A 25,751-nucleotide genomic window follows, 5' to 3' on the forward strand; every position below is an offset into this window, starting at 1 on the left:
CAGTGTACACCAGAGTAATATAGATACGTATTGTGGTGCTTATCACACAGGTTATTGGATTGCAGCATAACAGTATGAAGTCCTTATCCAAAACACAACAGGAAACAAGTAAATAAAAAAAATGAAAAACAGATGAAGGGTTTTTGTTTTTTTTTTTTGCTTGTTTTGTTTTTTTACCAGAAATGCTTAAGTAGCAAGGAAAATAGAAATGCTTTCCTATCACTTACTCCTGCTTCAGTGTGGAGGCCTGGACTAGATGACTTCTCAAGGTCCCTTCCAGCTCTACATCTGTATGATTCTGTGTCATGTAGCAACACCAAAAAGAGAATCTCACTATTAGGTTGGTTTATTTTCTTTAAAACCTTGAGTTGATTTATTATAGGTTGACCTGTTAGGCTCCTTTCATTTAATAGTGATTATACTAAATGTATGTCCGGTGAGAGCCTAAATTTAAGCTCAGTTTGTACTGCACAGCCCACACATGCATTTATGCCTCTTCTGTGTTACTAGTATAATCTGTTAGCTCTTAGATCTCCAATAGTACAGTCAGGGACGGAAGTGGATGATGTGTAATGCAAGGAAAATGGAACACTATGGCAAAATACAAGCTCATACTGCACAAGCATATGGAACAGACCTTGATGTTTAGTGTGTTCTTTCCTCTTGTTTTTCACAGTGTATCTTCCTCAAACCTTCTGTTCCCATCGTATTAAGACAATAAGAAAGTTACTCAATCAGAAGTGCAGTTATTCTCTTCCCTGTGGGGGAAACAGTGTTGGAGTTCAGCACCCATGAGCTCCTGCTCCCATTGAGCATTGTAAAAAGAAAAGGAGTACTTGTGGCACCTTAGAGACTAACCAATTTATTTGAGCATAAGCTTTCGTGAGCTACAGCTCACTTCATCGGATGCATACTGTGGAAAGTGTAGAAGATCTTTTTATATACACACACAGCATGAAAAAATACCTCCTCCCACCCCACTCTCCTGCTGGTAATAGCTTATCTAAAGTGACCACTCTCCTTACAATGTGTATGATAATCAAGGTGGGCCATTTCCAGCACAAATCCAGGTTTTCTCACCCTCCCCCCCCACCCCACACACACACACACACAAACCCACTCTCCAGTTGGAGAACACTTCAATCTCTCTGGTCACGCGATTACAGACATGAACGTTGCTATATTACAAAAAAAAACCCTTCAAATCCAGACTCCAGCGAGAAACTGTTGAATTGGAATTCATTTGCAAATTGGATACAATTAACTTAGGCTTGAATAGAGACTGGGAGTGGCTAAGTCATTATGCAAGGTAACCTATTTCCCCTTGTTTTTTCCTACCCCACCCTCCCTCAGATGTTCTTGTTAAACTCTGGATTTGTGCTGGAAATGGCCCACCTTGATTATCATACACATTGTAAGGAGAGTGGTCACTTTAGATAAGCTATTACCAGCAGGAGAGTGGGTTTGTGTGTGGGTGGGGGGGGGGTGTGAGAAAACCTGGATTTGTGTTGGAAATGGCCCAACGTGATTATCATACACATTGTAAGGAGAGTGATCACTTTAGATAAGCTATTACCAGCAGGAGAGTGGGGTGGGAGGAGGTATTTTTTCATGCTTTGTGTGTATATAATAAGATCTTCTGAACTTTCCACAGTATGCATCCGATGAAGTGAGCTGTAGCTCACGAAAGCTTATGCTCAAATAAATTGGTTAGTCTCTAAGGTGCCACAAGTACTCCTTTTCTTTTTGCGAATACAGACTAACACGGCTGTTGCTCTGAAACCTGTCATTGAGCACTGTGTAACTTGTAGTTCAGTTTGTAACTATAAACTTAAAAAAAAAAAAAAAAAGTCCCAAGCAGTCCAGTTTCCATCAGCCTGAAGGGAAAGCTGGAGCAGAGCCTGGATTCTTGCCAGAGGCATTGACTTACAGTGCATTCACCTTTTACTTGTGGCACTTTCTCATTATCTCCCTTGTGATATGCATGAGAATGGATCACTCTGTCCAGAATCTCAGATTGTAGTGTTGGGATTAGTACATTGTCACCAGACTAAAAGAGTCTGTTGATTCAGTCATATACTGTAAGATCAACAAGGATGCAGCTAGGTGTTTGATTGCATTCCACTCTTTGTCACAGTCTTTCCAGAACTGTGACTTGAATGAAGAGAACAGCTTCTGCATGCCTCTCTCGCTTCCACCCTGTATATTTATATGTTGTTTTGTCAATTCACACACAGATACGTGGTCATAATCTTAACATCCCCTTTTCCTTTCTTGCCCATGTTTCAGTGCACCATCACAGGTCAACTATGCTGGAATTGGCCATCCCCTTTTTAAATATGGCCTTTCTTTTTTTGTTTCCCTGAGCTTGCTCACTCTTATCAGACTCAGTGGCATTGTGTTGCCTCTGGCAAGCCAGATGAAAAGCAATATCGTGTAGTGAGTAGCTGTTTCTCAGGCATTTTGCTTTCTATCCGTCAGGAAGAGCATGAATATTCTGGGCTTTTGAACATGGGTTTCTCCCCAACACACAGAGGGGCAATATTGCTGCCTTGAAACTATGGATAGAGCAACAATTGTTACTGCTTCTAATTGAAAAATCTGAAGTATTTTAAAAAGTGTGGAAGGAGGCCATTGGAGATAAACCCCACTTCCACAGCTAGGGATCATTTTGGAGAGAGGATGTCTTTGTTTAAAGATTTGGTACCCCGCTTCTTCTGCAAAGGTGAGAGAGATCTGAAACCCTCTCCTCTACAGGAGGTCCTCCAGCAAAGCTCAGGAAGACCAGAGTTCATATTGTTGATATTTCTAAGACACAGAAACAAGAAGAACCCCACTCGCTCCACCAGTCCTTTAAAAGGGTAGGACAAAACCACAACCATTCAGGCCTGCACACACACAAAAAGCAAAAGGTAATGCAGCCCTTTTAAAAAAATATTCTTTGAAGGTCATCTTTTAAGACAGGAGTTTGCTTAGTTATATAGTGTGGTCTTTTGTACAGGCTTCACTGTCCAAATCAGAATGATAAAAAGATGTGTAGAAAATAATAAGAATGCATGCAGCTATAGAAAAGTATAAATTCAGGTTGAAAGATGGGCTGGCATCCATGAATGGACAGATTGCAAAATGAAATATCCCAAAGAATGTATTGAAACCTCTTTGTGCACTACCCATCTTTCTGGTTTAAAGTACCTCCCTATCATAATAAATTCCTTGACTTCATAACATAGGTATTCTGTCAGAGTGTCACCACAGATAGCAAACAGAATCGTGGATTCAGCAAGAAGCATCCTAAATAAGTTTATACCAGATATTTATATCTACACAGATCACATGAAGGGGACCAGTTCTGGAAAGTAAGTATCAAGGATTCCAAGGAATCTAACATAAAATCATACTAATGGTTTTTTTTAAGTTTGATATTTTGGACTAAAGTATGCGATCAAGTTTGATAGTGCATTTAATCTTCAGGACCTGGTCATCTGTTCTGCTGTTTAATGAATGAGTCTTTACAAGAAAAATGAAATACTTGATTGTGCATGTCCTCAAAATATTGTGTCTAGATTTATGTAGTGTGCTTCTTAACTATGCAACTTAACATTACAGTACATCCGCTGAAGGTAACATTTCCTTGAGTGCTTTCTTCAGTGTTTAATTGTTTTAGTCTAGCACTGCGTATAAGGTGCGGCAAAAGTTCAGTGAGTGGAGTAGGTATGGTGTGAAGGCTCCGATTCGAACCTGATTATAGCCTTCTTATTGGAAATGGTGCTACCTGCAGGGTGAGACCAAACAATTTAAATATAGCAAAACTCATTACTGACCTATATGTGGTAACTTTTTTTCCCCCCACACACTTCAATCGTGAAGTCTGATGCCTAGGTCAGTGTTAGGCTTCCAACTGAATGAGTGAGAGCATTAGTAAAAGTCATTATACTAATACATGTTATTGATCTGGTTCATTAGCAAAATGTGAAAGTGAAGCAAGGTGGAGATATTGTAGTTCTGACATAGTATGATAAACTGAGGGACTGTTTTGTTAAGACCTACCAAATTCCAGTAACTTGTCATTTGTGGGTGAAGGTGAAGGAAACCTTGAATAACTGTCTTTAGCTTTTCCAGTTTCTAATATGCACAACACCCTGAACAAACACTGTTCCAGTCATTTTGTCTTTCACTTGCTTAAACAATGCACTCTTTTTTGTATGTTTGTTTGTTTTTTTGTTTTTTGTTGGTGGGGAAAGGGAAGTGCTGTAATTGGAAGACAAAGGAATAAAAGGGTATTGTGCATGGTTATGTGGTGGTATGAATGATCACCTGCAAAACTGTTTCTCCAAAAGATTCAAAAGGCCAATGTGTTGTAAATATTGTGAAGGACACTTGAAATTTTGTTTTAGTGCTGACGCCTATTGTACATCATGAAGACTGTGCCATGTTCTTGTATGCATGCCCAGGAGCCGTGCTGAAGTCTAAGGGAGCCCTGTGCATGTATCCAAGGGCACAACATGGCCCTCATACCTGTTCTTCAGTATGGATTTGTAGCTGGTAAAATAGCATCATCACAATAATATACTTAATACCGTAGTCAGTGTGCCCTGCATGCATCTCTTCCTTAACCACCAGGTCTGTCTTGTAGTGGCTCCCTTTGTCTCTTTTGCCTACTTTCTTGCCAGAGCTTGCATTCTTAGAACTGCTTCCCATTTAATGTTTGCTAAGTACCTTCCCACTCCACCTCAGAAAACTCTGTCCAGCTCCATGAGCCCACAATTTGCTCTCTTCTGTGATTTCTCTCTGAGTCTTCTATTGCAAGTGCTTTTGGGCCCAGAGTCTGACAAGTTGTGGGTAGGAAGGGTGGCTTAGTGGATGGGGCATTGGGTTGGGACTTAAGAGAAGTGGGCTCTGCTTCAGCTCAGCCACAAGACACCCTGTGTGATCTTGGGCAAGTCATTTAATCCATTCTGTGCCTCAGTTCCCCACCTGTAGAATGAGGGTAATACTTCCCTAGTTCATAAGTGTGTTGAGGATAAAATCCATAAATCGTTTTGAAGCACTTAGATATTGTGGTGATGAGGGCCATATAAGTGCCTAGCATTCTGGGTGCATTTTACCTTCCGTTTGACACCTTGTACTTGTAAACTACATGTAAATCAAATACTTTGTGTTGGATTTTCAGAAATGTTGAATATCCACAACTTCAGTCATAGCCGTTGGGAACTGCCAAGGGCTCAGCAGCTGAAAAGTGAAGTCCTTTGTACTTACGGTGCCTTTGAGTCAGAACAGCTCAAAGCGCTTTGTTAGATTATGGATAAAAATTCAGAAGCATCTAACAAGGTGCTTCTAATGAGTTAGGCTGCTAAGTCACCTCTGAAAATGGAATATAAGTGATTTGGAAAGTGTTACCCTGTAGCTGGTTATGTTTGCAAGTCTAAAAATCTGCACAGAATTGTTGTTGACTGTAAGCTACTTTATATGAAATGAGTGCTTGTTTCAGACTGTTTCTTAGAAACTATCTTCTTTTCTGTCATTTCACCACACTTCACCTAACACTCCTGGAGACTAAGTATTGTGGCTCAAGGTTATTAACAGTAAGCCAAGGTTATGAACCCTTTCACTTCTGGGGCATGATTTTACCTGACAGCCAAGTGGTAAAAAGAAGTGAACTGAGACAAACTCCTTTTAGACATGTCTGCATTGTAAAATACTATGGCATTTGGCACCTGGCTTGGCAGCCTTTGCAGAGATGGACTAAGGACTTAATGGACCTGGAGACTGAACTCCCCTCATTCTTACAATTGGTTCCTCGGTCTTGGTTGGCACAAATTAGCAAGGTAGCATGTGGAAGCCTGCCCTGTCATTTCCAGCATTGTCCTTGTCTTGTGGATAAATAGGATTAGCAATGACTAATCAAGCACATGTGCACCATCCTGGATTTTGACTTCCAAGTAAAAAAGGATTGCAGAGTCCCTTCCTCTATGCCAGCATCTTCAGGAAATCTATCATTTTAGCATCTTTCACAACCCCTAAAGCACCTCTGAAAAGGGGAGCGAGAAATTCTGAGTTGTATTTCTCTCTTTATATGTCTGGGGACTTGCACCAGAAAGTTCATCAGTGCAAATGGTAGCAGATGCCCTTTGCAACTGCAGGTGGAATTAGATCTTCATTTGTGTGAGCCAAATCCATTGTCACCATGTGTAGGTTTTGCTGATTTGTGAAAGCGAGAGAGCATGTTTACTAACAGAGCATTGTCGTGGTTGCTAGCCACCAAGAAATGACGTCCTTTGGCATTGTTCCCATCTTACTTTCCAGATGCTCTTTCTGTCTCTGTTCCAAGTAGGAGGGCAAGAAGAAAGGACATGTCTTAATATACTTCCCACATTGCTCTGCAAACACAGGCGGTTAGATATGGGTGGGATCCCTGCTGTTCCTTGTGCATTCCACACACTCTTGAAAACTCTGTTTTTGGGAGGATCTAGGTGAAGCTGTTCTGCAGCAAGTAAGCTGCCATAGAAAGAAATGGACCTTCTCCATTTGACTGGGTGGAGAGAATTAGGAGCAGAGTGTCATGCTGCATAAGCCCCCTAACTAGCAACAACCAGAGAATGTATTTGTGCAGCTTCAGTGTGTAGCACTTCCTTTGTAGTTGTAATGAGCTTTATTCAACTGGCCAAGAGGTGCATCGGTTTAACTCTACCTGGCCTGCTGCTGGGGCATGTGATGTGTGGGGTTGTGGGTGGGGAGAAAGCAATATAAGTGCTTTCTCCTGGGGTGAGAGGGGCTGGTGTGGAGAAGCTGCAGTAGTGGTTCAGCAGCAGTGCATGGTTGAATGGGGCTGACTTTACTGCTTTGCATGGGTCAGCATGAGCTGGCAGCACCTCATTGTGCTCTTTAGGGACCTGTCCTCTTGTGCTATGGCCGCCTGAATCCTCCACGAGTTCTTGAGGAAACCGCACCTTGTCCTTCTCAATTGAAGGGATTACTAGAGTGATGCAGGGTCTCTGACAGGACCCTTCATTTACTCCTTCCTGTCAAAGAACAGTCCCCTCACACCCAGCGGGGAAAAAGGGGAGTGAGTGAAGTGAAATGGGGGCAAAGGAGGTGTGTCAAAAATCCAGAGTGTAAAATGTAGAGGTCATGGGGAGCAAATGAGAGGTGGAAGCATGGATTACTTAACTGTAGGAGGAATTTGAGTTTCCTAATTGACTCCTGTAGTTGAAGGAAATTCGAACATAATCTCTCTCCCTTCCCTCACACCCCAGACAGACAATTAAAACTGAACTCCCATTCATACAGGAGAACCCTTTCCTCATTGACACTTTGCCAGCCAGTCTCCATAAGGGGGCCTTTCTTGAGCAGAGATTGCCACTGAGAAATCGTGCCAGGTTGTGGCATAATTGTCTGCAGCCATTAGGATTGAATGGCATGTAATTTACTCAAACTGAATTCAGAAAAGATTAAACTGTTAGTCATTTGATTTGTCTTGTTGTATCCCTCCTTTGAGCGATCATTTACCTTTTTCAGTACCTCCCACCCTCAAGATCTTCTTTTGAGATAACAGTTAAAGCAAATGGCATTCATGGCAAAAGAGGCAGGCTTTAATTTTTGTGTCTCATATGTGAGATGCTGTAGCACAAGGTCTTTTTTGTGTCTGTGTTCATGAGCTTTCTCTCAGTCTTGTGACTAGTGAATTAGCAACTGGAGACTTGTAGCTTGTGAGTTCATCTTGCTTGTCATATGTGAGCCATTAGAAACTGAGAACAAGGCAAAAGTTCTAGTTTTCAAACCCTTAAAGTGATACAGAAAACTCTCTCCAAACTCTGAGCAGAACAAAAGCTATGATGTGCTGGTCAGCGTCAGAGAATGCTGCTTCATTTGTCACTCTGTGAACGCATATACTTCGGGATTCTTAGGAAGTTGCTATTGGTGATGTCAGGTAGCTGTGCATTCATGTACATCAGCATTTCTCAGCCTTTTCAGATTGGTGATCCCTTATTCAAAGACAAACATTTTCACAACCCTCTTAGTTTATAGTAAATATATCAGTGACAGCAACGTATATAATTAGTTGTATGTGTGTTTCAAGTCATAGACAGAGAACACTTGACCTTCAAGGGGAAGGGTGTGCAAGGAGTGAGGGATCGAGATTGTCTTTGCTTGAGGTTGCAATACAAATTTCAATGCCTCCTGACCCCCCAGATAGCCCTTCATGACACCTCTCCACCCCTGAAGTTGCAACCCACCAGGTGAGAAACACTGTTCTAGACAATGCACTTTTGGGTGAGTTTGCTGCTAGAATTCTCCATCGTGATGTATGGGGCATTTGTTGTAGATCATGCATATTCTTCTGAAACAATAACTTCTTCATTCTGAGCCCTGGAAGTTCTGGGTGCAAAATCCTCCTTAGTGCCATTTTTGTGAATGAACTACATGTTTTGACTGTCCTACAGCAGTCAAGGGTGCTTTCTTATCCCAGCAGAACTAGATCTTGTAAGGCATTCAGGAGCCATAATAAACCTCAGGGGCATTAGAAGCATTGAGGAGGTGCACAAGGTATGGTTCGGCTGCATAGCTCTCATGCTCTGTGTTCGGTATGGAGGTGTCCCTTGCTGTTAGGTCAGTAATAAAGAATTTAGATTTAGACCATTCTGATGAAAAGGCCTGAGTAGGGGAGAGGGAGTCCAGTGGCACTTGCCCTAGTTCATGTGTTGTATGAAAACTTACACATTTGAGGAGAGTTAAGTTAACTTTAGTTTAATAGCCAATTGCCAGTTTTTTTCTGAAGCTTAAAATGAGACAACTGTATGAATAAAAGACAAAGGATATTGTCTGGACTTCTCAGTAAACTGCTCAGCTATCTCTGGATTTCTGAGACACAGTGGGTGGGGTAATATCTTTTATTGGACCAACTTCTGCTGGTGATGGGGACAGGCTTTTGAGCCACACAGAGCTCTTCTTCAGGCTTTCTGGTAAGACAAACCTCATCTTCACACCTGCAGTAAAATAAGGTAGCATTGTATATTGGCATTATTCTGGCCTTTGTGGTAAGGCGATTCTTCCACAGAATAGGTGTTACGGAATTCTTCTAGAGAAGTGACTCTTTGACCTGTTGGCTTAAAGTGGAAACAATCAAGGAGAGCTGGTGAATAATACAGGAGTAAAGCATTAATTACGTGCATCTGGTGCCACATTTGTATTCTGATCTTGCCAAATGTAGAAGTATCCTTCCAAAGAGAGTTTGGCTCCTTAGGGAATGTTTGTTTTGTTTTTTATTTTAAATGAGGTGGAAGCAACAGTAATCAGAGAGATGAAATGAACATATAAAGACTGTTCATGTTAGGCTTGGGAATGGCAGAAATATAACCCCCATAATAGCAGGCAGCGTTTGGCTTGGTTTAATCCTGAAATGCTGTTAGAGTAACCAATTATTCAGTGCAAGTCAAGTAGCCTCCTAGCAGAGAGCACTGTTGGAGACCTGTATGAGAAGGTTAGAATGAACTAGTTTCTTCCTTTTAGCTCTTCACATACTGTAATCAAGTACACCTTTCAGTTCTGTCATTGTCTTTCAGGTCTCCAGGTTTTGGCCTGTCCCTTGTCGCAGAAACCACAAATGGCACTTTTCTGAGTGCTGAACTGGCATCTAATCCCCAGGGCCAGGGAACTGCTGTACTCCCAGAAGAACTCGGCCTGAACTGTGCAAAGATGCTGCTTGAGGAGATTTACAGAGTAAGTATCCAAAGTATTCTCTCTTTCGCTGTCCTGTGGATGTAGCTGGAGGAAAGGTAGCGTGCAAGGAGAATTGCTTTCATTTGAAGCATGTTTCTGTCACGTCTAGCCTTTTGTTGGGCTTCAAGTACCAGTTTACTGCTCTTTTAAAACCCAATTGAGGGTTTTATTTTTCTAGAATAATAAGCTTAGTTAATATAGGAAGTATATTAAACTGCATTTAGACAGCCATTTTCTCCAAGATCCACAAGGTCCACCAGCAACGTTCTTCACACATTGATTAAGACAGTGACAATCACAGGTCACTTTGGCTGGATTCAAAGCAGGCAGCTCTATATCTGATTACCAACTACCTGAATCAGCCACTGTCCCATGTTTATGTACACCAACATATACAAAGATGGTGTACATAAACATGGGGCAGTGGCTGATTCAGGTAGTTGGTAATCAGATATAGAGCTGCCTGCTTTGAATCCAGCCAAAGAAGTGACCTGTGACTGTCTTAATCAATTGTGAAGAACGTTGTTGGTGGATCTTGTCCTCCTCATCCTGTGGTGGACACCATTAAAAGTAAATGACTTGCCACAATATTGACTATACTGTGAGATGTCCCATATTTAGAATGTGTACCACCCTGAGTCATTTGGAGGACACAACTTTCTGACTGCAGGGCCCCAAGTACTCTCCACCTCTGTCTATAAATAACTGGTCCATTTTCATTGGACTGGCTGTAAAAAGCTCTTTGTCTCTGTTATGTTGTCATGAGCAAATGTAATAATTCTTTTTATTAAGAGAATGAGATTGCTGCAGGGTCAATGCCCAGAAACAGAAAAGGAAAGTCTTTCAAGTGTGAAATGTTACCAGAGATACAAGAGAGTTGTAATGTGCATCCCAGCAGAACTACTACATGCTGTATTTGAAAATCCATCTGTATTTTGCTTTAAAAAAAATAAAATTGGTTGCTTAGCAGTTGTCGACTTGCCCAAAATAACCATAGTGATTAGGCCAAAGGATGACATCTGAGATGCTGCCTTACTGCACAAAATTGAAGTCATATCAGGCGCAGCAGAAAGCCTCCCTGGACTGCTTTGTGCGGGGATTCATGTTTTCCCTTCCTGTGCTCAGGGAACCTGTTTGAAAAAAGCCTAGGAAGCACTTCGTGTGATGCTTTTGAGACATAGCTATGCCAGACTGAAAGAGGACTTCAGGGCCATTGGGTTGGTGGCCTAGTGCATGTCTTCCAGCTGAGGGAGCAGCAGTGTCAGGGCTTCCTCTCTTCAGCTGGACTGGAGGCATTGGTTATCTAGCTCCCTCAGCCTCTTGGGCCCAAGATAATAGGAAGAAGATACAGCATGTATAATGTGTTTATAGTAGACTGTCTGAATGATGGGTCTGATTTGTGGTTAATATCAGCAAAATAAGTGAAGAGGAGGAGTGGAAGGGTGTACATGAAAGCCTCATTTGGAATATCTAGATCAGCAGTTCTCAACTGGGGGCCTATGGTTCTCAACTGGGGGGCCACAAGCCGCTTTCAGGGGGGCCACAAAGCAGGGCATTAGACTGACTGTGGCCCAGGGCAGAAAGCTTAGAGCCCCAGACCCCCTGCTCCTACCCCACGGCTGAAGCCCTGAGCACCCTCCAGCTGAAACCCTGAGGGCCCACCCCCTCTGCTGGGCCCTGGCATTTTTATAGCATGGGGAGCCTTCAGAAAGAAAAACGTTGAGAATCTCTGCTCTAGATTTCAGTTCTAGTCACTAGCTCAGTGAGGCTTCACCAGTGTAATAAATGGCACTGCACACCTGTCATCAGAATTGGCTTGTGCACTGTACGGCAGCATTTTAGTCATGCAGAGCATTATGTGTATGAATAGTTTTGAGTGTCTGGATCATAAGGGGCAGATACTGTATCTTGCTGTCTGTGACGTTCCCTTCTGGTGTTATCTGGACCGGTGATCTGCTAGGCCTCCCCGGTCCTTGACTCTCGGAGCCAGCCTTACCCTGCTGTGCTGTGAGAACCCCCACTCCTGGGCCGTTCACGCACAGCCTCAGGCGTGTAAGCTGCTCCCAGCTACTTGCAATCTAATGACACTCGCCAGTATCTCTGGTTCCAGACACAACCCTAGGAACCTCCATCTTGCAGTGTCCAGTTATGCCCACTGGATGCTGCAAGCATATATAAGTTCATCAATTTAACAAAGAAATTGATATGTACCAGGCTTGTTCTCCCAAAGGGAGTCTCTGACACACTGCAAACCAAACACACTGCTTCAGGTAGAATAAACAAACAGATTTATTAACTAGATTATAAGTCAAAGCATAATAAATCAGATTTGGTCAAATGAAATAAAAGTAAAATGCATTCTAAGCTGATCTTAACACTTTCAATGTCCTTACAAACTTAGATGCTTCTCACCACAGGCTGGCTAGTTGCTCTTCAGCCAGGCTCTCCCCTTTGACCAGTGGTTCAGTCGCTGGGTGGTGGTGTCTGTAGATGTAGGCGGAAGAGAGAGAGCATGGCAAAATGTCTCTGCTGTTTATTATGTGCTTTCTTTCCTCTTGGCTTTGGCCTCCCGCCCCCCCTCCGCCCCCTTTCAGAGTCCTGTGAGCATTACCTCATTGCAGTCCCAAACTGCCCAAAGGAAGGGGGTGACTTCCTCCAGGGTCTAACAGATTCTTTTGTTGCTGCCTAGGCCAGTGTCCATTGTTCCTGTGAGGCTGGGCTGGGTTTGTCACATCCATGCCCTGAATAGGTGTGAACTGCCTCCCTGTTCTTGGAGAGTTTTTGCCTGAGCTTGTTTTAAGCTAGGAGGGTACATTTTCAGCCCCATAACTATATACATGAAATTATAACCTACAACCTTACTATATCATTACTGTAACAATTACTATAACAACATTATAACAGCCATGCTCAGTGCATCATGAGCCTTCTGAAGATACCCAGCATGACACACTTTGCATTGGATACCACACAATCATTTTATAAAGATGAACATGGGGGTGTAGGGTGTCCCACTGAGGTGCAGAGCGTCACACTGTCTTGTCTCTCTCTGTTTGTTTGGGGTTTTTTGCATGGTACTAGGAAGGAAATCGCTGTTTTAGAGAGGATAGCCCTCTAAGTGTGCTCTTTATCTATTCGAGTTGAAAGGATCCTCTTTACAAAATACAGGAGGAACTTTGTTATATCTGCCTAAAGTAAGATAATATCTTATCACTATCTGCTTTAGTCAATATGGTTTTTGGGGGAGGAAATGAGTTTACAAAACCTCTCATTTGGTACGTGTACGGGATGGAATTATGTATTAGAAAGTAGCCAAGGCAGCATTTGAGTAAGTAAATTGCATGTATTTCAATCTACCACAAGCATACTTTTTGTATTCACTCTAGAAAAACCTTGTGTGTGTTAAACTGATTTTAAATGACTACTGTTCAACTGTGCTGAATTCTCACGTGGATAATAGGCTTTCAGTCTTACAAATGATTCAGCAATTGCCCTCTTATTTATAGTTTCTGATTAACAAAGAGTGCTTATCCATTTTAAGTACTTCAAATGCACTCTGAAATGAGAGAAGAAACTACTGGTGTTGACCAAAGGTAGCCAGCTCTTATGAGGCATGCATGTACAGAGTGTATTTAGTGCTGAAAATTTAATTTAATTGGAAATAGAGAAAACTAATGTCACTGTGAGAGCTGCCAGATTAGATTGAAGTATAGTTGCTGTGGTGATAACTCAGTAAACTGTTTCTTGAATATATTGCAACTCACCTTAGGCTATGCATTTCAATGTTTAACTTGCTTATAACTTTCTCAAGTATCTCCTTTTGGGCTGAAATCTTCCATACTTGGTCTCAGCTAAAAGGTTTTTTTGTTTTTTGGAGGGTTGTTTAAGTTTGTGAAGAATCTGTTAATCCATATGAGTTAGGCAAATGGGCAAAACTTATTTTCAGTTTTAACATAATACCTTAACTGTTCTCTTCATGTGACCGAACTGTAAAATGTGCAGCCTTAACCTCTGGCTAGTGCACAATGAGGAAATCACTCAGTATTGTATGCTGTTGATCGCACCACTGTTACCCTTATCACCTAGATCTGTATTCAGAAGGTCATCCGTGACTCCTCCCTTCAAATCCAGACAGCAATTTAATCCCATTGCTGCTTTTCCACAGTGTTTTAAAAAATCTGGTCCTTTGTGTCCATGCCTACGGTAAATCTCTCATCAGCACCCCTATCATATTTTGTCTTTTCTCCTACAGACTCTTCTGCTTCGGTCTTCTGATTCTTCACCTTATCCCCTTCCAGTGCATCAAAAATGATATTTCTTGTCCCTGTTTCTGTGAGGTACCTAGCACATACTTGAGAGCTCAAAATATTAACAGATAGCTGAGGAGGAAAGGACTAATTGGTTTTTCACATTTACCTAGCATGGGCAGTTACCAGTAACACTAAACACAGTGTTGGCTAGACGCTGGGAACCCATGCCAGAAATGCAGAAGATTGGACTTCACTTGTATGGGGGTGTGTCTGAGTCTGCTTGCCTGTCCACTCCACTGAATCAGGCTCAGAACTCTCGAGTAGTTTCTGTACTTTATTCCTAATGGCTTAGATGCAAGGGGCAGTATGCAGTCTCTATCTCCAGACAGTGATGGTCTTTTGAGGGATGTTATGAGCCAGGCAGTCATTGGGGTACCAGGCACTGTTACAGTATTGGCATGTTTCTACTGAGTGCGCAAACTGGGTGCTAGCCTACAACATACTGATCTGAGTGTACATATTTTTGAGAGTGCAGCTAAGGCCATTCATATTTGAAAGCTTGGGGCTTTGTAAGTGTGTTGCAGGGTGGGAGGGGGACACAGGGCATGTTGGGGACGGGGGGAGGCCAAAGCCTACAGCAACAGCATTACCTACAGCAACAGCTACTTCTAGTACTTTATTTACAAAAGCTGAATTGCAAATCTTATTCCTCTGTTTAAATTCTTAAAACCCCCACTTTGAGTCTGCTGCACCATGGAAACACCCTAGAACCCTTCAGATGATAGGAAGAATCAGAAATCCAATTTCCTATCAAACCCTTATTTCCACATGGCTTCCCAGCAGCAGTGGCTATTTTTTTTACTTAAAAAGCAAATAAAACCACCTAGCGCTTTGTAAATTAAAACTACATGTTATCCAGCCACTAGGGAGACTGCTCTGTTAATCATTATACCCCCCCCCCCTTTTTTTTTGTTAAGCACCCAATAATGTACCATGTTCCTTGCAAAATAAGTGGAGACGGGCTGGCCCGAAAATTGTATGTTCTAATAACTTAGCTGATTGCCAGCTATGCCTTAAGAAAGAGGCAATGCCATAAGGCAGAGCAGGAAGGTAGCAAGGCTCTCAGAGCAGAGCAGCAGATCAGATGTCTGTGTGTGGTGGCACTGGTCTGAGGTCCAAAGCAGTGTTTGAGAGAGGAATAGGGATTGTTGGTGGGTCAGGTGACCCCTTTGTCCTTTTACCCATTAAAGGGCTGATGTGAGCTGTGGGTGAAGTGGCTAATTCTGGCATGGTCTAAGCTATGGGGCTGTTAGCTAAAGCAGCTTTAAAATTCTGTTTTCTAACCTAGTTATGCCACCAGTGTGAATGGGGCACAGTTCTAGGGAATCTTTTAAGACCAGGTCCTGACCCAGGGCAAGACTCATCCCTGAGTTACTCTGGCCTGGGCCTTCGTAACCCAGGGATATGGCAGAAAGCCATAAGAGGGGCTCCAGTGGCACAGCCCTTCTCTGGGGGCCCTCGGCTCACTCAGTCCAAGGAGTGGTTGGTACCTGGTAGGCAGCACACTGAATGCATACCTTATCACCCACCTGGGGGTGGCAGGATTCTTATGCAGCCCCAGCTACACTCTAAAGCTGCCCACACTCAGGAAAGGCAGCAGTGCAAACACTCTGCCCTTTTCTGAGTGAGAAATTTTTTTCCTCTCTGCCCCCGATGCATGCATCCTGCTTGATTAGGGTTGAACCGAGCCTCTAGACTCGAGCAATTTTCAGAAGCTGTTTTAAAAACATAAAACCCTGTCTTCTGTGACTTTAGCACCATTGGACAGAGTACTTCATAGGAGTAATAATTGAAAAGTTTCATCAATAGATAGTACTCCTGACAGCTGCTTTTCCCCTGCTTGTTTGGGTTTCTTAAAGTGGTGGAAGTTTCATCAGTAGACAGGGCCCTGGACTGGGACTCTGGAGGAAGAAGTTCTAGGCCAGCTTTGCTGCTTTTGTGGTGCAGGCAGATCAGTTCACCTCCCTGTGCTTCTGTTTCCCCTTCCATCCTTTGTCCATCTTGTCTATATAGTTTGTAAGCTCTTCGGCACAGGAACACTCTCTCACTGTGTCTATCTGGCATGTAGTACAGCGGGCCCCTAATTTAAGTTGAGGCTTTAAATGGTACCATAATACAAATAATGAGCAACAGTGATCTTGGTGGCCTTTAGTAGGGATCTTATCACTTTCCCCATTATTTTTGGGAGAGTTTGGATTTAATCTGAAATTTTCAACAGAAAAGATCTCGAATGTAGATCCATATTCAAGTGGTTAAAGAGGGGAACTAGAGTAGTCATGGCCATTGAAGTGTAGGAACGTGGCATAAAATTTCATCAGCCAGTCAAAGTAGAAAAATCAATGATTGGAAGACATATTCCCATGTTGAGCATAGCTGTAGCAACAAGTATGTAGAGAGCAAACAGCATTCTCTATGGAGAGGAAGAGGAATGTGCTGAGGAAAGAGAGCCTTAAATATACACCCCCATGTGCCCTCCAAAATATACATCCCAACAATTATGTAAGGCTCATGCTGTATTGAAGCCCTCTTCTGCTGCACAGATTGTTTCTAAAGCAAATGTTAATGGGGAGATAATACGCCATCTTGTTCTGTCTGAGCAGCTCTTGTACACAGCTAAGAGTTGAACCAGTTGAGGGGGAAAGTCGTAGTTTTTTTCTGTGTGTGGAGATCAGGTATCTATTTAGTAAAGTTGGCTAACCCTGCTTGTACATTTAACAAGAGAAAAACTACATGACTTTTGGCTAATTGTTTTGCTAGCTATACCACTTACATCATTCAGATCAGTGACTAACAATCAAATTGTTGCTGAATAGACTAGTATTTTTTTAAAAAGCTTAAATAACGATAGTCAATCAAATATAGACGGAACATCTGGCAATTATTTGAAAATAAATGGTGTGAGACAAATGCCATGTACTCTTTACCCTTTTAGTCATCCAGCCTGCACTTCGTTATTTCTGTACCATTCTGTAACTGCAATAATTGAACTGCAGGCGCTTGGCCTTTTTGCTGTTTCATGTTACCTTTGTACTCTCCGGGCTGAATAAATCCACTTCAAAAAGTTACCAATAAACAAAACCGAGTGCATTGGTCAGCAGAGGTTGGACAGAAGTCAGTGAAGGTAAGGTCAGAAACGTTCACTGTTTTGAGAAATCATTCACAGGCAAAAGCTAATGTAGATAGAGGAGTTGGGCTGTAAACCCTGAAGTGAAAGGAGCATCATTTCATTGTTTCTCCATTTCACATTCAAATTAGTTGTAAACGCTGATGTAATCGCAAACTGCCAGGGTCAGTGCAGGGCAATTTCAGAGCTCCTTACAAAGCCATTTTGGAAGGGTCAGTGTGCAGCCTTCTTGACACACATGCTCAAGAGCCCAAAAGTCCAATGCCCAGCTAGCTGTGGGGGGTTCAGCACCCCAAGTGTAGGGCAGAGGAATAAGTAATGTCAGCAGAACTTGGGGGGAGGGGTTGGAAGGAGTGTTAATGGAAGGAGTCTAGTATACAAATGAAGTTACACCCTCAAAATCTCCAAATCAAACAGCTGTCCATGATCACGTTGTCCCAGTGTCCTGCTTTCTTTGCATTTCCTTTCAGTACAGAATCCAAATCTGTGCTGATGTTTGCAGCCCTCTATGGTACTGCATCTCGCCTCTTCCTCCACACCCACATCCTCCCTCTGTGGGGTAGAGATGGTACAGTGTTGTCGAACAATAAACTTTTAGTAACTGTTTTCCCAAAAGGTTTGTAAGGGTCCTTCCTTCCACCCTGTCATTTTGACGAAGCCAATTCAGCACTGAAGTCATCCCATTCGTTACTGTTTTCTACTTTGGGAATTTTTAATTGGATGGTGGTGGTAAAATACTCTCTTAGAAAAATAAAATAAAAGGAGCAGATGTTGCTTGCCATGTGGCTGAACGGTAATAGCTCTAGTATGTAATTGCATGTACAAAGTTTTTGAAATGGTTAATTTGGTTTCCTCAAAAAAACATTTTGGAGAGCCTATTAAGGATCTGATCCAAAACCCGCTGAAGTCAGTAGGAGTCCATCCACTGATGGATGTGAGTTTTCGATCAGACTATCTATGAGAGAGTCCAAATTTAATTTTATGCCAGATTTTTCTCTTGCATTTGTTTGACTAGCTGTATTTGGTAATAAAAAAGCTAGTCTCGTTTCCAACTAAGCGAGAAGATAAAATGTATCCCCTTGCTCAAATGCAGAACGCTGCAAGCAGTTGCAGGAATGGCTTGTTGCTATGTATTCATTATAGTTCAACCCTGTTTGTTAGAAACATTTCAGGGCCATCAAAAAGTAAGGGATGAACAGTCAGTTTGCAATTTCTGGATAAACTGCTCATGCTAGGAGGAAATGTGAGATTAGGATAAATGGGGTTTTACTGTGTAATCTGGTTTGGCGTGTATCCAGAACCATGCTCCCTGCTTCTAATTATCAAAAGAAAGAGTTTTTCCGAAGTAAAGTTTAAAGGCTGCAATTATTTCCAAGCCATCTAGACTCCCTTGATTAAAGGGATACTATTAACTAGTTTGGGAACAAAATTTAGGTTATTTAATTATTATTATTATTATTTATTATTTATTAATAATAAAGAAAACAGAATTTTGTAAACCCAAGTCTTTAAAGACTCTCCCAAAATGTCCAATCAATTTTTTGTTTGGATGTTAAAGGGGCAGTGTCAATGTCAAAATGACACTGCTGTCTGAAACATTTTTACTTTTTTTTTTATAGTAACTGAAAGATACGGGAGACAAATATAAAGTTAAATTATATTAATATAGCCTCTTAGCCTTAGAACATAGCACACAGTACAATACATCTAAGATAAATACGAGTTTTAAAATCAACACAACTCAATAAAATTAATACAAGTTCTTTAAAAATACAAAAACAAAAAACACAAGTTCAGCCTTGCCTCAGAATCAGTTACAACTTTAAAGTCACAGTCCCTGCAACATTATACAAAAATAAACTAACAAGGGTTAGAAATGCAGTATTTCATTTAGGTCATAAGGAGTCTCTCTTTCATATACTTGGTTGACTGCTAAAACAGGCAAATAGGGCAACCCGCTTATAATAGAAACATTGTCACAAGTATTCTTGCTTTTGAGCCAGTGCAGGCATCTGAGCCAGAAATGGGGCTAGACCTTTGTTTCTCAGGTAACTGAACAAGTTACCAGAAAGTAAGTAGTGTGGTAGATCTTCAACTTAGCTAGACCTGCATGGGCAAAACTCCTTTCTCCCAAACACGTTAGCTTCATAGTTTGAAAACAGTCTCATAAATGCCCTCCTTGACATACTTTTGTTCAAAATATCCAAATATTTCTCCAAACTATGTCTGCTCTTTGAATAAGAAAGCCAAGGGAGCAACTGCCATGCCCAGTTGTTTGCAGATATCTTCTGCTCTAAATTTAATGGAGATTCCACACTCTTGCCTACATCCCTAGCCAGGTCAAGTTGCAACAAGCCCAAGGAATGGCGAGAACAATGGACTTTCAAAAGCCAGAGGAACTCTAGGGGTTGTGTACTGCTCAGCTGTTCTCCCAGACATAACCTTGGATGATGCTGTAGATTCATATGCTGAATGCTCAGCCAATAATTCAATATAAAGGCATTATGCTTCACTCAAAACAGCGCACTCCCCTATTTCTGCCCTAAGTAAAGCTGCCAGGGTGTAATTTGAGAGGTTGAGCCTGGGAGCAAAATATTATTTTCCCACAGGGCTTTTGTTTTGCACATTTGATAGCGCTTTGTGTCATTCTACGTAGTCTGTGTTACTTGTAGTTGTGTGGATTTTTCACATAGCAACACCAGGAGGGAGAAATGTTCTTTGAAAACAGGAAAATGTGTCTGCACAACCACAATAATTGGCAGCCGGGGGTTGGGCAGATGTAATACCTGAAACTACTTTTAACTAACTTTTTTGAAGTTGAATAGCTTTCAAGGTTGTGTCCCATTTTAAACATTTACCTAAAGAGCTATAACCCAAGCATTTCAGTAATCTATTAGTGCACATGCACCTGACAGAGACTAGTCTATTTTCACTTGACCAAAATGAGTGAAATGCAAAACCAATATATTTTTCCTCTATTTACATTGTTTGTTAAATTTTAGAGATTCTTTGGGTTTTCATAATCAATAGTATTAGAAAAATAATTTCCTTACTATGCTTTTTAACTCAAGTCCCTTTCCAAATATGCCCTGTGAAGTTAGTTACTATTACAAAATCTGGATTTTATCTTTTGACCCTTGAAATGTGAGAGCTGTGATAGTTCTGTGTTTTAAGTAAACATTCCTCCATCTTTTTTCCTATTTTCTGGTTTGTATAAAGATTAATAATTAAAATGTTTGTGTTTACAGGGAGGCTGTGTGGATTCAACAAACCAGAGCCTAGTTCTGCTCCTCATGACCCTTGGACAGCCTGATGTTTCCAAAGTCCTACTAGGACCTCTGTCTCCGTACACGTAAGTTGTTCTCTTTAATTTAAATACCAAATCTTGTTTAATTTGCAATTAATAGAATAATAGGTATTTTTGTACAGAACACTTCATTTGTGGCTATGAACAGACATATGTGTGCTGATCATTTTATGATCAGCACATCATAAGTTACTTAATGTTTATTTTTACACACTGGAAGAAGACTTCCTTACTTTCCTATTTTCCCTCAGATTCCAAGAGAATTAAACTTTCAGAGACCAGTTTGTTGTTGGTTCTTGGTCTTGGATTGTATACACGTCAATTACATTTTTGTTACCTAGCATAAGCTGTCTTGTTTTGCCTAATGACCTGTGTTGTAGCTGTGCACATAATGGAATGTATTCTGAATGGCTGACTAACACCAAGATCGTATCCAGTTCATGGCATGAGTGTCAAAGAGAAACAGCTCAAGGATGTATCTCATTGAGACACTTGGGACCCTGGGATCTCAGAACTGTTATGGATTGCATTTTATTTTTGCTTTGGCCTTTTTTCTAACAGTTTTTCAAGGTCTGTGGCAGTTACCAGTCTGAAGAGAGAGAAGTGCTGTGTTTTCCCCCAATGTTGGTTGGGACACAGAAGGGCAAAAGGCATGCTGCTTTCCTATTACCATAGTTGGCTGATGAACAATTGACTAGACCAAAGCAGTTACCAGAGATTGAATTGATCAAACTGTGCCTCTTTAAGGGGAAGGGGAGAGATGTGTATGTGCGGGGATGATATCAAACAATTAGAACATGAACTGTCCTTTTTCGGTTATCATGGTACCGGTGCTGTATATGTGAAAGGTACAGTACTGTGATAACTGAAGAATGATGGTGCCATCACATGAGAACTACAAACTGCATAACTGCTAGCAAACCCTGATACCTCAGAAACCAACAGATCCACCAGAGTTGTGTGGAAGGGCGTTTGTATGGATTTTGAGGGGAGCAATGAAGGATTATCTTTATGGAAGGGGTGAAGTAGACCATCACAAGGTGAGTATCTACTTAGTGTTCCGTAATATCATCCAACATCGGTGATTAGAGTGTAATAATCTGATGTTTTACAGTTTTTTAAACCACAAAGTTTGTAAAGCAGTAATTTTTAAGTGGACTGATTTCAGCTACTTTAGCTCTTGTAACGGTAGTGCAGAGTTTTGGCAGCGGAGGAGGATTTCTATTGAGATCAGCACGTTTCATGTGAGATCATGTGAGGTTTCTTTTTTCTGTCTGCAACTTCTGTGCTGCTACCATCTAAGGGTTGAGAAATCAGTCTCCACAGCTACTGAGCATAGATGCATGAGACATTTTAAAAAATAACGCTGAGAAGCAAAACGCTATTGAGTTCCGCTCCATTTCCCCACCCCGCATGTCCCCCTCCAACTGATTGCTGCTATGTTAGTCGCGTCTTGAATTTAGCACCTTCACACTGAAAAATCCCAAGCTATGTATTTGATAAATGATATTTACAGTATAGTTCCCTTGTCTAGTGCAGTGCAGCTGGTGGATTATGGTGTTGGGAATGAGAACAATGCCTTGGAATAGGTCCCTTCCCCTGACCCCATATGAAGGAGGACTCTACCAGGTTAATTGGGGGGAGGGGTGCTCACATGCCAGGCATGCCACCTCTGGCTCAGTTACTGACATGGTTCTCCTAAGTAAAATGGGCTGAAGAAAAGATACATTGGCATAGAGCCATATAGATCCTTCCTCCACATTCATAGTCCAGATTCCACAGAGTCTAGGAGCCTTTCCCTTTGCCAAGACAACTTTAAAATCAGAAGTGGGGCACTGCTGCTGCCATACCACGGATTTAGGTGTGTGCAATAGTGGGATATTAGATGGGGTGGGATCTGAGTTACTACAGCAAATTCTTTCCTGGGTGTCTGGCTGGTGAGTCTTGCCCACATGCTCAGGGTTTAGCTGATCGCCATATTTGGGGTCGGGAAGGCATTTTCCTCCAGGGCACATTGGAAGAGGCCCTGGAGGTTTTTCGCCTTGCTCTGTAGCATGGGGCATGGGTCACTTGCTGGAGGATTCTCTGCTCCTTGAAGTCTTTAAACCACAATTTGAGGACTTCAATAGCTCAGACATAGGTGAGGGGTTTTTCACAGGAGTGGGTGGGTGAGATTCTGTGGCCTGCGTTGTGCAGGAGGTCGGACTAGGTGATCATAATGGTCACTTCTGACCTTAGTATCTATGAATCTGTGAATCCCAGATCATACAAGGTTAGGATGTTTTCACAATTTAGCATACGCTATTCAGCATACAGTTGTGTCATGGGGAGGAGGTGGCAACCACAGCACACAGTGAAACAGCTCAGGAGACCAAGAGGAGAGAGGGAAAGGGAAGTCTTACTCCTGCCGGAAATGGCCATTGGGAAAAGGAAAGGGGAATTTATCATTCACTCTGGGGAGGATTCATAGACTTTAAAACCAGAAGGGACCACCATGATCGTCTAGTCTGACCTCCTGTACATTGCAGGCCATAGGACCTCACCTACCCACTCTTGTGATAGACCCCTAAACTCTGGCTCAGTTATTTAAAAGTTGTCACCGATGGAAAATCCATCACAACCTTGCTTAATTGTTCCAGTGGTTAATTACACTCACTGTTAAAAATGTACGCCTTGTTTCCAGTCTTGAGTTTATCTAGGTTCAGCTTCCAGCCACTGGATTGTGTTATACTTTTTCTCTGTTACAACAAAAAGCCCATTATCAAATAGGTGTTCCCCATGTAGGTACCTATAGACTGTAATCAAGTCACCCCTTAACCTTCTCTTTGTTAAGCTAAATCAGGGGTTGGCAACCGGCGGCACGCATGCCAAAGGCAGCACGCAAGCTGATTTTACTGGCATGCTGCTGCCAGCTGGAGTCCTGGCCACTGCCCCTGCTCAGCCTGCTGCCGGCCTGCAGTTCTGTCCACTGGTGCAGTGTATTAAATTTCTCCTCGTAGGAATGTACTACTTGAGGAGCACCAGGACTGAGCCGTAAGTAGTACACTGTAAGTAGCACATTCCTGCGGGGAGCAATTTAATACACTACACCTGGCCCCGCTCAGCCCGCTGATGGTCTGGAGTTGTTAAAATAAGTTCTCTCACCCCTTATCAAAAATTACACTACAATTAGCTTAAAAACTTGAAAACGTGAAAACTTTGTATATTACAGTAATTGTTAAAAAATGTATAATGTTAAGAAATACATAGGGTTGATGAAACAAAGTAGTTGTACTTAGGTGCCTATGCTTAATTTGTGTTTTCGATGATTTACCTTCTAAAAAAATCTCGCATGTCTCGCACCCCCAGAAAGGGCATCTCGGACCCCAGGTTAAGAACCACTACACTAAACTGATAGATCTGCATTTTAATTTAATTTTAAATGAAGCTTCTTAAACATTTTTAAAACCTTGTTTACTTTATATACAACAATAGTTTAGTTACATAATATAGATTTATAGAGAAGGACCTTCTAAAAACGTTAAAATGTATTACTGGCATGCGAAACCTTAAATTAGAGGGGAAAAAATGAAGACTTGGCACACCACTTCTGAAAGGTTGCTGACCCCTCAGCTAAATAGATTGAGCTTCTTGAGTCTGTCACTGTAAAGCATGTTTTCTAATCCTGAACTCATTCTTGTGGATCTTCTTTGAACCCTCTCCAATTTATCAGCATTCTTCTTGAGTTGCGGGTACCAGGACTAGACACAGAATTAAATCGGCAGTCTCACCAGAGCTTGGTACAGAGGTAAAATAACCTCTCTACTCCTACTTGAGATTCCCCCATTTGTGCATCCCAGGATCTCATTAGCTCTTCTGGACACAGCATCGTACTGAAAGCTCACATTCAGCTATTATCCACCATGACCCCCAACCTTTGTCAGAGTCATTCTTCCCCAGGATAGAGTTCCTCATCCTGTAAATATGGCCTACATTCTTTGTTCCCAGATGTATACCTATACACATAGCCATATTAAAACGCATATTGTTTGCTTGTGCCCAGTTTACCAAGCAATCCAGATCGCTCTGAATCAGTAACCTGTCCTCTTCATTATTTACCACTCCCCCAATATTTATGTCCTCTTCAAACTTTTAGTGCTGATTTTGTTTTCATCGTGGTCATTGATAAAAACATTAAATAGCCTGGGTCCAAAACTGATCCCCACTGGAAACGGAGTCTCTCGAGGACAATTCCCTGTTTACAGTTACATTGTGAGACCTATCAGTTAGCCAGTTTTTGATCCATTTAATGCATGCCTTATTAATTTTATATTCTATTTTTAATCAAAATGTCAGCTGAAACAATGACAAAATCAACACAAATTCACAAAATGTTTCAGTCGACCCTAATCTGCATTTTTTGGTGGGGGGAAAACCACTTCCTGAGATCGTCTCATTGTTTGGGATTTGGCATCATGTTTTAACCAGAACAGCCTCAAAAAATAGGAGGGTGTGATTGTCTAATGGCTCCGTAATATGCACAAGGGAACATAAACTGTAATTGGCTGGCTGATGTCTGGGAAATGTGTATATATAGACATTTAAATGTTGAACAGACTCTTGTCCTCATAGTTGTGGTATTGGGGAGTAACTCAGCCTGGAGTGAAAAGATCTGACAGCAAGTTCTGTAATAGAGCTGCCTTCTTATGAAGGCAATGGTTGGATAGAAGCTGTGTTTGTGCAATATACCAACACTTCTAATGGGTTAGGCCCCTTTAGCTAGCCTTGGGACAGCGTGTCATTTGGCATCTAAGGGTATGTCTACACTACAGCTGCTACAGTGGATGGAAAGGGTTTTTCTGTCTATGTAGTTAATCCATCTCCCCAAGAAGTGGTAGCTAGGTTGACGTAAGAATTCTTCCATAGGTATAGCTGTCTACACCAAGGGTTAGGTCGACCTTGCTACGGTGCTCAGGGCATGGAATTTTCACAGCTTTGAGCCACATACAAGGTCGAGCTAACCTTTTAAGTGTAAAGTCGGCCTAACTTTTACACTTCAAGCAGAAATGACTGTCAGTGAAATGACTTCTGTGGCAGCGATAATTTAGTGAACTACAGAACAAGCTGCTTTGCCCATAAAACACTTTTAAGTGCATGTGCAATTGATGTATCTCACGTCATTTCACTTTGCAGCCTCCTGGAAAGACACTGCTTCTGTAAACACTTGTTGTTTCGTTCAAGGCAGTGGCTTTTGTTTGAAGTTTGGGGAGAAGTGGAATGCTGCACACCAGGCTGCACTCTGCTCCCCCTTGCA

At 41.8% G+C, this 25,751-nt stretch overlaps 1 protein-coding gene across 1 annotated transcript in view; it reads left to right on the forward strand.

Annotated features, from left to right (window-relative positions):
• Positions 1 to 25,751, forward strand: part of RCL1 (RNA terminal phosphate cyclase like 1) — a 45,621-nt gene that overhangs the window by 16,752 nt on the left and 3,118 nt on the right. The window contains exons 6-8 of the mRNA XM_084629297.1: positions 3,231 to 3,356; positions 9,561 to 9,717; positions 20,400 to 20,503. Coding sequence (XP_084485423.1) covers positions 3,231 to 3,356; positions 9,561 to 9,717; positions 20,400 to 20,503 — 387 coding nt within the window. The remainder of the gene's footprint in view (positions 1 to 3,230; positions 3,357 to 9,560; positions 9,718 to 20,399; positions 20,504 to 25,751) is intronic.

The sequence above is a fragment of the Lepidochelys olivacea genome (genome assembly GCF_965140295.1).
Source record: "Lepidochelys olivacea isolate rLepOli2 genome assembly, chromosome: 5".
Taxonomy (NCBI): Eukaryota; Metazoa; Chordata; order Testudines; family Cheloniidae; genus Lepidochelys; species Lepidochelys olivacea.